The sequence below is a fragment of the Hipposideros armiger genome, unplaced genomic scaffold (genome assembly GCF_001890085.2).
Source record: "Hipposideros armiger isolate ML-2016 unplaced genomic scaffold, ASM189008v1 scaffold_172, whole genome shotgun sequence".
Classification (NCBI taxonomy): Eukaryota; Metazoa; Chordata; class Mammalia; order Chiroptera; family Hipposideridae; genus Hipposideros; species Hipposideros armiger.
The window spans coordinates 1,675,211-1,688,981 of NW_017731522.1; the positions used below are offsets into that span (position 1 = coordinate 1,675,211).

The following is a 13,771-nucleotide window of genomic DNA, read 5'->3' on the forward strand; positions in this document are numbered from 1 at the left end:
CTGGCGAGGTTGTGGGGAAAAGAAAACCCTGGTGCACTGTTGGTGGGACTGCAGACTGGTGCAGCCACTATGGAAATCAGTATGGCGGTATCTCAAAAAACTGGAAATGGACCTTATGGCCCAGCAATTCCACTCTTAGGTATTTATCCAGAAAAACCCAAGACACTAATTTGAAAAAATATATGTACCCTTATGTTCACTGCAGCGCTATTTACAATAGTCAAGACTTGGAAACAATCGAAATGCCCATTGGTAGAAAGTGTGGTACATTTAGGCCTGGCCGAGTGGCTCAGTTGGTTAAGAGCTCGCTCAAGAGTGCAAGCTCTGAGCAACAGCATTGCCAGTTCGATTCCCAGCCCGAGCTGAGCTGCCAACAGGTGGCAGGATGGCTCAGCTAAACCAAACAAACAAACAAAAAAACCACAAGAAACTGTGGTACATTTACACAATGGAGTATCACTCAGCTATAAAGAAGGAAATCGTACAATTTGCAACGATATGGATGGACCTAGAGAACATTATGCTAAGTGAAATAAGTCAGTCAGAGAAAGATAAATACCATATGATCTCACTTATATGTGGAATCTGAAGAACTGAATAAATGAGAAATGTAAACAGAAATAGTCTCAGAGACACAGAGGAAAAACTGATGGTTGCTAGATGTGAAGGGGTGGGGATGAGGGAGAAGGGGAAAGGACGAGACAGTATAAATTGGTAACTACCATATGGCCTCAGGGATAGAAAAGACAGTTTCGGGAATATAATCAATAATGTTGTAAATATTGTTTAGGGGGCCAGATGGTCTCATGTCTTGTTAGGGAGACCACTTCATGGATGGTGTAGAGACCTAACCACTGCACTATACATCTGAAGCTGCCGTTGAATAATATTATATGTCAACTATAATTTAATACATATATACTCATGGGATGTGGAGTATAGTGTGGGAATGGAGTCAATGGAATTGTAATAGATAAGTATGATATCGGGGGTGGGAGTGCAGTGGATGGGGGGAGGGAAGTTGTCACTTTGTGAGGGGTGAAAAGGATAACTATTGCATTGTTCTGTACACCTGAAACTAGTAACAACAACAATAATAATAAAAGAATGTGTTTTTCTGTGGTCTGTAAGGGCTTAAAGAACACTTTGGTTCCAGCACTTTTCAATTAGAGGTTTAATAATCAGGAAAGTTTCTTTAGGTTATGGGGGTGGGGTGGTTAACTACTCAAGCTATTTACCTCTCCTTCTACCTTAAACTCACTACAACAAACAGTCCTGAAGAAAGCCACCTCGACAGGCTCTAAAACTGTTGGCTGAGTAAAGCATCCCTGTCAAACCCACAGAACCATTGCTATCAGGCCTGGACTCACACCAGCCTTGCATTCCACAGCCTCTGGAGAGGCAGGCACCTGGCTGCCCCCACCACTGACTGCCCTGGCCCCACCCAGGCTGGCCTCTGGCTCCAAGGCTGTGCCATCTACTCAGAGGGCAGCGGCTTTCCCAGGGTCAGGCTATGCTTGGCTTTGGATACCAGACATCGTGGTTTATAGACATTAATAAATGCATAAAATATAATTTCACTTAATATAATAACTGAATACAAAAGTCACCAAAAACAAACAATCCACTGAGAATAACGCTTCAATCTTCAAAATTTGCTCTGGGCGCAACCCAAGCAGTGGTATAGTAACGTCCCAATGCACCTTGTGTGTCTCCTGTCTCGGTCTTCTCTACATGGCTAAATAATTGAGAGAATGATCATGAGTATGGATTCGTAGGAACCTAGCACGAGAAGAGAAATGGTAGCACCTCCATACCATTCACCGTGAGCCTGGCCTTGTGCGAGTAGGTGGAGCCGAAGTGGTTGGTGATGACACACTGGTAGCGACCCTCATGCCCGAAAGTGACGCGGCGGAGGTGCAGGATGGTGGTGTACTCCATCACCTCCCCATCCTGCGCACGGACGTGGGCAAAGTTCTCCATGTCGGCATTGGCTAGCACCTCATTGTCCTTCTTCCAGGCGAAGGTCATAGGGGAGCTGCTGCTGCTGGCTGCCGAGCACGTGAACCGGATGTCCTTGCCCACCACGGCCATGGTCGTCTCTGGCTGGGTGATAATCTGTGGCTTTGGTAAGTCATCTGAGGAGAGAAGAGCCAATTCTAAGTTACCCAGGCTCTTAGGACACATAGGGACCAGCTGTTCAAGCGAATGGAAAATGGAGTCAGACACTGAGCAGGGACCGGCTCTTTCAGGAAACCTGCACATCCGCAGCCCCACAAAATACTCTAATACTCACACCGTGGATATCTGGCCTTATCCAATTGTAAATCCATGAGCACTGGTCCCCTCTAAGATCACACACACCCTGATTACAAATAAATGTATTAGTACTCAATTATCAAAGAAATCAGCAGTTTCCATGATAAGACTACAATCACCTTCACTTGTTCATTTTAACACAAAACATACTTAACACAGAGTCGGGAACTAGCAGTCATGACTGCACAGACCTGACCCGTAAACTTTACTCCAAAAGAAGTGGGGTATGAAGCACTTCAGGAATGTCAGAATAAGGACTTCTGAAAATCCGCACCTCCAATAAAGCAATGAAAACACTAGCAAAAATGGTCATAATCAGCTTTTGCAGAATCCTGGAAAATAACTGAAAACTACAACAATCCATGGAATGTTGGTCAAGAAAATGTCTGAATCTCAGGAAGAAAAGTGAGCTCTGTGATACTTTAAATTCCCCTAAGTCCCTCCCCTCTCTTCCCAACTCCATGGTATCCTTGAAACCCAGCAGTCTAGCAATTCCTGAGGCGGGAAGAATGGTTTGAGAGCTTCCCCCAAAACCCCATCCTCAGGGATTATATTTACTTGACCTGATGCAGTTTGCTCAGCAAGAAAGCCCTACCCCCAGGGCGTTTAATGAAAACAATCAGCAGCCATGGCTGAAGCAGTAGTATCACTTGGGGCCAACAAGAGATTGGCCAAAAAGTGAAAATGGAATATCAGGTCATTAGGATGTTAAAAGTGGGCTTTGAGAAGGTCCAACATATTCCTGAGGGTCTAGAAGGCCACATGCATGTAAAGGGCTGTGTGCACACTCAGAGGGTCCTAATCTGTTCCCTGTAACTGACCCCAATGGACGATCAGTGCCAACAGGAAGTGATGGCACACCCCTAACACACAACAGAGATGCTGGGCAAAGGATGGCAGACTTCTTAGTTGAAGTGATTTAAAGACTTACTACCCAGGGACAGACTTCATGGCTACCCAGTACAGACTCGACATTTGTCCAGGAAAGTCACTAAAAAAAACAAATTGTAATAAACAAATCCTCTGGGAAGACAGAGGGAGAATCTGATTTCCAGAGTGATCACATTATTTTATTTTAAATGCCCAAACACTACAAAACATGCAAAGAAATGGGAAAAAAAACAGTCAATAGAAAACTGTCCTTGAGAAAGCCCAGGTCTTGGACTTACTAAAGAAAGACTTTAAATTGGCTTTATAAATATGTTCAAAGAACTAAAGGAAACCATGTCTAAGAAAATTAAAGTGTGTGAATAGTTTCCCATCAAATAATACCAATAAAGAGATACAGTTGTAAAAATGAACCAAATATAAGTTTGGAGTTCAAAAGTATAACTGAAATGAAAAATTCACTAGAAGAGCTCAACAGATGAACTAAGCTGGCAGAAGAAAGAGTCCATAAACTTGAGATAGGTCGATTGAGATTATCATGCCTGAGAAACATAAATACAAAACAATGAAGACAGCTACAGAGACTTGTGGGATAGCATTGAGCATAGTAACATACAAATAATGGGAGTCCATGAAGAAGAAAGAAAAAGGAGCAGAAAAAGCATGTGAAGAAATAATGGCACCAAACTACCCAAATTTGGTGAAAACCATGCATTTACACATCCAAGAAACTCAAACTCCAAATAGAATAAACTCAAAGATCTGCACCTAGGTACATCATAATCAAGCTGTCAAAAGACAAAGACAAAGAATCTTGAAAGCAGCAAGAAAACAAGAACTCATGACATACAAGAGATTCTCAATAACAGTAACAGCTAATCTCTCATCAGAAACCATGGAGGGCAGAGGCAGTAGGAAGACATATTCAAAGTACTGAAAGAAAAACTCACTAGCCTGTCAACTAAGAATCCTACATCTGGCACAATTACCCTTTCAAAAATGAAGGAGAAATTAAAACATTCTCAGATTTAAAAACAAAAAAAGTTGAGATAATGCATTGCTACCAGATCTGCTTTACAAGAAACACTAAAGGGATAAGTGTCTGTTCAGGTCCTCTGCCCATTGTTTAATTGGATTGCTTTTTGTTGTTGAGCTGTATGAGTTCTTTATGTATTTTGGATATTAGCCCCTTTTCGGAGGCACTGTTTGCAAAGATCTTCTCCCATTCGGTTGGATGCCTCTTTGTTGACTTGACGGTTTCTTTTGCTGTGCAGAAACTTTTTGGTGTGATATAAAAAAAAGTTCCATCCATTTATTTTTGCTTTTATTTCCCTTGCCTTTGAGGTCAGATTCATAAAATCCTAAGACCAAGGTCCATAAGTTTAGTACCTATGCTTTCTTTTATGTATTTTATTTTTTCAGATCTTATATTTAGGTGACATAAAAATGGCCAACAGATATATGAAAAGATGCTCAACTTCACTAGCTATTAAGGAAAAGCAAATCAAAACCACAATGAGATACCCCCTCACACCTGTTAGATGGTTATTATCAACAAGTCAAGTACTAACAAGTGTTGGAGAGGCTGTGGAGAAAAAGGAACCCTTATACACTGTTGGTGGGAATGCAGGTTGGTGCAGCCACTATGGAAAACATTATGGAGTTTCCTCAAAAAATTAAGACTAGAGGGAGCATTTGAGATCTTGCTCCCCAGCATATGTTGTCAATTTGGCTCAAATAAACTCTTACAAAAATTCTCAAAAAAAAAAAAAATTAAAATTAGAATCACCATATGACCCATTACTCCCTCTTCTATCTACCTGAAAAATTTGAAAACATTTATCCCCAAAGATATATGTATCCGTGTTCATTGCAGCATTATTTACAGTGGCCAATATACATGGAAATAACCAAAGTGTCCTTCAACAGATGACTGGATAAAGAAGATGTGGCATATATATACACATACACACACACACACACACACACACACACACACACACTCACACAATGGAATATTCCTTGGTCATAAAAAAAGATGAAATACTGCCATTTGTGACGACATGGGTGGATCTTAAGATTATCATGCTAAGTGAAATAAGTCAGACAGAAAAAGTTGAGAACCATATGACTTCACTGGTATGTGGGATATAAAAACTGAAAGCAACAAATGAACAAGACAAACAAGAAACAAAAAACAAGATAAACGAGAAACAAAAACTCATAGACACAGACAACAGTTTAGTGGTTACCAGATTGTAATGGGGGAGGGGAGCGGTAGATGAGGGTAAATGGGGTCAAATATATGGTGATGGAAAGAGAACTGACTCTGGGTAGTGAGCACACAATGTGATATATAGATGATGTATTATAGAATTGTACAACTGAAACCTATAAAATTTTATTAACCGATGTCACCCCAATATATTTAATAAAGTTTTTAAAAAGGAAATACTAAAAGGAATCATTCAGACTGAAATGAAAGGGTAGAAGCGGAGAAGACTCAAAATATTAAAATTTGGAATGAAAGAAGGGACATAACACCTTTACAGCAATAAACAAGAATATAGGGAAATACTATGAATAACTGTATGCCCACAAATTAGTCTGAAATGCACAAATTCTGAGAAAGACACAAACTACCAAAACTGACTCAAAAAGAAATGGAAAATTTGAATAGATGTAAAAAGAGACTGAATTAATAATTTTTAAACTTCCCACAAAGAGGGGCTGGCCGGGTGGTTCAGTTGATTAGAGTGCAAGCTCTGAGCAACGGGGTTACCAGTTCGATTCCCACATGGGCCAGTGAGCTGAGCCCAAGCTGAACTGCCAACAGGCGGCTGGATGGCTCAGCTGGTGAGAACGCGTGCTCCTAACAGGGTTGCTGGTTCAACTCCCACATGGGATGGTGGGCTGCGTCGCTGTGCCCCCCACCCCTCGCCCCTTAGTTCAATCAACTAAGATTGAACACGGCACCTTGAGCTTGGCAGCCGAGAGCTGCTGATGGGTGCGTGCTCTTAACAACAAGGTTGCTGGTTCAACTTCCCCATGGGATAGTGGGCTGTGTCCCCCCGCAACTAGATTGAAAGTGCGACTGGATTTGGAGCTGAGCTTGTGCCCTCCACAACTAAGACTGAAGGACAACAACTTGACTTAGAGCTGATGGGTCCTAGAAACACACAGTATTCCCCTTCCCCAATTCCTCAACACTGTTCCCTTCCCCAATTCCACAATAAAATCTTAAAAAAAACAACTTCCCACAAAGAAAAGCCCAGACCCAAATGGCTACCAATGGTGAACTCTACACCAAACATTTAAAGAATTATCATTAATACTTTATAAACTCTTCCAAAAAAAAATAGATGAGGGAACATTTCCCAACTCTCTCTCTCTCTCTCTCTCTCTCTCTCTCTCTCTCCCTCTCCCTCTCTCTCTCTCACAGACACACACACACACACACACACACCGAAAACTACAGACCTTTATAAGTATAGATGAAAAAAATCCTCAACAAATATACTAGCAAATCAAATCTCACAAAAATATAAAAGAATTATATGGCATGAGCATGTTGGATTTAACCCAGGAATACAAGGTTGGTTTAACATCCAAAAATCAATGTATTATACCATATCAATAAAATAAAGGGAAAAAAACGCCACCTGAATCACATCAACAGATGCAGGAAAAGCATTTGACAAAATCCAACACCCTTTCATGAAAAAAACACTCAACAAATTAGAAATAGAAGGAAATTCTGCAACTTGATGAAGGTCATCTATGAAAAAACCCACAGCTAATATCACACTTGATGGTGAAAGACTGAATGTTTTCCCCACAAGATTGGGAAAACCGCAAGGATGTCTGCTCTCACCATCTCTACTCAACAATATACTAGAGGTTCCAGGCAAGGCAATGAGGCAAGAAAAATAAATAAAAGGCATGCAGACTGGAAACAAAGAAGTAAAACTATCTTTTTGCAAATGACATGATGATCACATAAAAAGAAAATCCTAAGGAATTTACTGAAAAACTATTAGAACTAACAAATGATTTCAACATAGTTGCAGGATACAAGATCAACATGTAAAATTTAATTGTATTTCTATACATTAGCAATGAAAATTTAAAAATCAAGTTAAGAATGCCATTTAAAATAATTCCTAAAAGAATTTAAAAATATGTGTACACTGCAAACTACAAAACATCACTGAAGAAAAGCTATATAAAAATGGAAAGACAACCTCATGTTCATAGATTGGGATGATTTAGTATAGCAATACTCCCCAAATTAATCTAGAGGTTCAATGCAATCCCAATTTCAAAATCCCAGTTGTCTTTACTGTAGAGATTGACAAGCTGGTCCAAAAATTTATAGGGAAATCCAAGGAAACCACAATAGTCAAAACAACCTTCAAAAAGAACAAAACTGGAGGACTACATAAGAACTAAAATCATAAAACTCTTAGAAGAAAACAGGTGTAAATCTTTGTGACCCTGTCTCAGGCAATAGTTTCTTAGATATGACATTGAGAGTACAAATGACAAAATAAAAGAAATGTGACCTGATCAAAATTTTAAACTTTTGTGCTTCAACCATCAGAAAAAATGAAAAATTATAATGCACAGATTGGCAGAAAACATTGGCAAGTCATATATCTGATGAGTGTCTGTTGACTTACAGCTTCATCCTCAACCGCCCCCCACACCAATCCCTGACCTAATGAGGTCATTAGGAGGTGTCTCGGAATGCTGAGACCCGGTGGAATGGTATCGGTAAAGCTTCCTCAAGGGAGTGTCTTGGAACGCTGAAACCCGACAGAATGATGTTGGTTATCTCCCTTATTTTCATGGCCGTGGTACAGCTGCACCATCCTGGGGGTTGTGTGTGTGTGCGGGAGTATGAAGGCACAGCAGGTGTTGGAATACAGTGGGGCTGATTGATGGAAATTAGCTATAAGGCACTTATCACACGGACTTTAGAAAAAACAAGTTTCACTTCTTTGAAATTACCAAATAAAAGCTACACAATGGCTCAATTCAGGGCTCAGTTCCAGAGAGAGACTGCAGCGCCTCGGCCTCACTTTTACTCTACAATTGACTCTTGTGTTTCTTTAACCCTGCGCTGCCCCACTCACTCCCCATCACTTTTGCTGCACGGGACATGGCAGAGGGTCTAGTATCCCTAATATATAAAGAGCTCTTATAACTCAATAAAAAGACGGAAGACCCAATTAAAACATGGACAAAGGATTTGAATAGCCAGTATTCCAAAGTAGATATGTCCAATAAGCACGTAAAAACATGGTCAACACCATCAGTCATTTGAGAAATGCAAATCCAAACTGTAATGAGATTCCACTTCACATCCATTAGTACATAAGTAAAATAAAAAAGACAGTAACAAATGTTGACAAAGATGCGGAGAAATCAAAATCCCCACAGGTTGCCGGTGGTTATGTAAAATGGTGCATCCACCTTGGAAAACAGTCTTGCAGATCCTCAAAAAGTTAAACATAGAGTTACCATATGACCCAGCAGTTCCACTCCTAGGTATGTCCCCAAGCTAATTCACACAAAAACTTGAACACAAATGTTCTAGCAGCTTTATTTATAATAACCAAAAAGAAACAACCTAAATGTCCACCATCTGATGAATGGATAAATAAAATGCATATCCATACAATGGAATATTATTCCGCCATTTTAAAAAAGAATGAAGTGCTGACACATGCTAAAAAATTACGCTAAAAAAGCCAGTCACAAAAGACCACTATTGTAGGATTCCACTTCTATGAAGCATCACAGAGACACACTGCAGGGCCTGGGGACAAGGGAGTGACTGCTAATGGCTCTGGGCTTTCTTTGAGGGATGATGAAAATCTTTCAAACTGAGAGAGTAGTGAGGGTCACACAACTTTTTGATATTGTAAAACCCACCAAATTGTACTTTAAAGGAGTGAATTTTAGGGTATGTAAGTTATATCTCTCTTTTTAAAAACAGCTTGATAGAAATACAATTCACCTATTTAAAGTATACAATTCCTGGGCCGGCCGAGTGGCTCATTGGTTAAGAGTTGGCTTGGGAATGCGAGCTCTGAGCAACAGGGACACGGTTCGGATCCCACATGGGCCAGTGACACTGCCCTCCACAGCTAAGATGGTGAACAACAGCTCGACCTGGAGCTGGGCTGCTGTGAGTCGCCGGCGACGGCGTAGGCTGCAATGGGGCTGCAGTGGGCTGCCGTAAGCTACCATGAGTGGCCGGCAGCCAGTGTGAGTGGCCGGCAGCCAGCGTGAGCTGCCGCCAATGGCCGGCAACTGACTGCCTCAGCAGGGGAAGAGTGCAATGATCACAATACCAACGTGGGCCAGTGAAGTGACGTCCTCCACAACTAGACTGAAGAACAAAAGGACAGCAACTTGTCTGTTCCCCTTCCGATTCCCCAATGCTGTTCCCTCCCCCAACTCCGCAATAAAATCTTTAAAAAATAAATAAATAATAAAGTATACAATTCCATGGCTTTTAGTATATTCACAAGTATGCAACCATCACTACAGTCAATTTTAAAAACATTTCCATCACCTCAAAGAGGAACCCCATACCTTTTGGCGACCATCCCTTCTTCCATCTCTCCCCAGCCTAAGCAACCACTAACCTTACCTTCCACCTGAATAGGTTTCCCTATTCTGGGCATTTCATGTGACTGGGATCCTACAACATGTGGTCTTTTGTGACTGACCTCTTTCACTTTGCATAATATTTCAGGGCTCATCTGTGTTGTATGACTGATTCCTGTTTTATGGCCTAATGATATTCCATCATATGGCTACACCACACTTTATTTACCCATTCACGACTTGGTGGGCATCTGGGTTATTTCCACTGTTTGGCTATTATGAATAATATGCTTATGAACATTCATGTACATGTTTTTATGTGGACATATACTTACGTCTCTTCGACATACCTGGAAGAGTAGAATTGCTGGGTCATTCTGTAACTATGTTTGATTGAGAAACTAGCTGATCGTTTTCCAAAGCAGCTACACCATTTTACATTCCCACCAGCAGTGCAGGAAGGTTCAGATTTTCCCCCATCCTCAGATTGTTGTTGTCAGACACTTGTTGTCTGAATTTTGACTCTAGCTATCCCTCTAGTGCAGGGGTCAGCAAACTTTTGAGACTGAAGAGCCGCCAGGGGCAAACTGCAGCTCATGAGCCACATGCGGCTCTTTGGGTAGTACATGTGGCTCTGAGGTAAAATTGAAAGTGAAAATAAAACTATCATAGTTTCATTTATAATATTACTTTAAATTTTCCTTATTTGTAAAAATGTATTTATGGCTCTCGAATGATTTCTAAATTGTGAGGGACAGGATTAGCTCTTCCAGGTGTTGGCAAACTTTTGAGACGGAACGTACCTAAAGAGCCGCATGTGGCTCGCGAGCCGCAGTTTGCCGACCCCTGCTCTAGTGGATATGAAGTGGTTTTATTTCAATTTTATAAAAAAAGAAGTGAAGGACTACCACCGAGTTAGATCTTTGCTCTCCTCCAAGTGCAGTCATGATTCCCATTAACACTTGATGACTGTTTTGGTGGGAGCCTGAGTTAACATGCAGAGGCGGGGGAAGAGATGTGGTATAAACAATTGCTGTAATCCAGGATATGCCAGGGCCACAGGCTGGAGGCCGCATGTGGCATGTCAAAAGTCCTACCCTGGCTCACCCAAAGGGAAAGATTATGCCCTATGGCAGGAAAGAGGGAGTAGGGGGCAGGGAAGTAAATTTCCAAGAGCTCTATAAACTATGTCCGTGGTCAAGGACCAGGTGCCTGATGCACAATGGGTTGCATAGCCATTTTGTCCTAAGGAATGGGAACTATGTGCCCCCCTACATTCTACAAGGAAGTTCCCGTAAGACTGAGCAGTAAGAAAAGCTGCTACCACGTTGATGTGTTTGTAAGGCTTTTTGCTGAACTGGATCAGGAGGAAGGTGGCCAAGCATGCTCTCAGAACTGGTGGTGCTGGTGGTGGTGGGTGGGTGTGTGGAAGGAGGGCACTTGTATCTTGACTTCAGCAGACACACTGGCTATTGCTATGCCCAAAAGAGTAGGAAGAGCAGTGGACCACAGGGGTCCCCATACTGCTAGGGTCTGCTGGTGAGGATCGTCAGGGCAGACTGGGAAGGATGACAAGCAGCTGGGACAGCAGTTCTGGTCAGGCCTGGGAATCCCACCTGCGCTCCTGCTCAGAGCAGAAACTAGGAACAGCTCAAAATTCATCACATTCTTTGACAACGTCTTACTGACCATGAGGCTGCATTATTTCTATCTGAGCTGGTGCGCTGGATCCCAACCATCCCAGGTTCAAAAAGATGGCAAGAGCTACGTTCCAACAATCAGAAGGAAAACGGAATTTTAAGCTACAAGTGCAGATTTCAGTGGTTTGGAGAAACAGCAAGCATGCAAGTCAACGTTAAGGAATTATTTTTACTACAGCAACTGTTCTCCCGAGACTTGTTCTTCCTGTATTTAACCTTTCATTTTTGGGGTTGGAAAGAAACACATATTAAAACCCCAGCCTCATGCGCTGAGGAAATTCACAGCTAAACCCGGGCACCAGAGCCCTCTTGAAACAACACAACTATCTTCCTGTAACTGATTATTCTGATTTGTAATTGAACCAGCTCATGCTCCCTTCTGATTAAAGGCGTGTACTCCAAGAACCACATAACGAGGCAACTGTGCAGTAAGTACTATGTGCGGTTTCAATGGGAAATAAATTGCATCCAGCAGCTGATTGGGGTTTAACTCTGATCGCAGGAATCACTCCCATCATGAGCAGCTCCTCCTGGCCTCCTCGCCCTTCACGAACAAAATCATGGCGACATTCTTACCACACACAAAGCTCTCTGGCGGCACAGAGAAGATGCTCTGGCCCTTGAGTGACTCTGGGTGAGCACAGGTGGCTGTCACGAAGGCCTGCAGCGTCCTGCCCAGTAACCACGGGGGCAGCCACTTCAGCTGGCAGTCGCACAGGAAGCTGTCACTGCTGATACGGCTGGAAGAAAAACACAAGGCATGTTTGAGGTGTGACTGAAAAGGAGTCTTCTCTCAGAAGACAGAACTATCAATCCCTCCAAGCAGCTTCTGTCATTCACACCAAGCTGTAATGGGAAGTGATTTTTCTTACAGTTCCTCTCCAACGATGCAGAGCAGTACATATCATCTACCTGGACATTTTGGTACAATGCAGCTTCTGGCTCAGTAGGTCAGGGGTGGAACCCAAGATTCTGTGTTTCTAACAAGCTCCCAGGCGATGTTGACACTGCTGGCCTTAGGACCGCACTCTGAGTAGCAGCAACCTGGCGTTCACACATGTCCTAAGACAGACGCTGCTCCTACATGACCTCCGGCTAATCTTTCTGGCCTCTGACCATCCAACAGAGAGGAGTGGCACTGTCCCCTCTCTGCTTGTTTCCACTCTCCTGATAAGCCACCAGGAGCTTATCTGAGACTTTGATCTAAATTCTGAAACAAGTCTTGAGAAACGCTTTATTTCTTCTCTATGACTGTTATTTTTTTATTTGGCAAAACTGTGTATGTTCTCCCAAGTGTAAGCCTGGCCAGAGCGCTTCGCTCTTGTTTGTGTATTTATCTCCACACCAGCGCTACTCAGGAGGCCAGATCCCTAAATAGCACTCGTTAGCTAATTGCCAATGCCCAGGGAGCATGAGAACGCACAACTTTGGTTTTGTGAGGCTCCAACCCAAACAGAGAATATTTTCTTTTTCATTTCTCAGCAACTGAGGATCAGCTTTTTAAACAGAAATCGGAATTGCCATCTCAGTGGACATTCCTTCCTGAGGAGTCACTCGAAGATAAGTCAACCAAGGAGTCTGGCTGCCCTGTTCCTGGAGGACCTCAAGGCCGTGCGCTAAAGAGTGGAGGCCAGCCCACAGCACGGATGAACACGAGGCTTCCCCTAAAAAACAGTCTCCGGGACATGGTGACTAAAGGGGTGTGAGTGTGATTAGAAATCCCACGTCACATGGGCCAGTACAGTAAGTCCCCGACTTACGAACATTCGAGTTGCGAACTTTCACAGATATGAACGGACCTCACATTACAAACATTCGTAGATGCGAACAAATCGTGGAAGTAGCTCACATGTCTGCCGGACATTGTCACAGGTGTGCTGCTGTGTGCTTACTGTACAGTGCGATAGTGTACAGTAGTACAGGGCTCAATCAGAGCCCAGGATGTCCGGAAGCAAGAGGAGAAGCAGTGGTGATGTGGAGGGGACTGCTAGGAAGAGCAAAATCTCACTTGGTCGGACTTACGAACGAATCTGACAGGAACCTTCTCCCAGAAAGGAACTCGTTTGTAAGTCAGGGAATTGCTGTGTTATGGCAATAGCCTCCTTCTCCACCCACCATTTTCCTAAGTTGTCTAAAAACCAAGCGAACGGACCGCTTTTTCATTTTTTTCCATTCCACTCTGACCTTCTAATGAGCAGAGAAGCTATAAACCTGGTGAAGAGCAAGGAAGAATGAAACTGAAG

General features: G+C 42.5%; 1 protein-coding gene across 1 annotated transcript in view; it reads right to left on the reverse strand.

Annotated features, from left to right (window-relative positions):
* LRIG1 (leucine rich repeats and immunoglobulin like domains 1) overlaps positions 1-13,771 on the reverse strand; it is a 129,765-nt gene that overhangs the window by 16,866 nt on the left and 99,128 nt on the right. Inside the window, exons 12-13 of the mRNA XM_019652055.1 lie at positions 12,105-12,268; positions 1,818-2,138 (exon numbers count right to left, since the gene is read on the reverse strand). Coding sequence (XP_019507600.1) covers positions 1,818-2,138; positions 12,105-12,268 — 485 coding nt within the window. The remainder of the gene's footprint in view (positions 1-1,817; positions 2,139-12,104; positions 12,269-13,771) is intronic.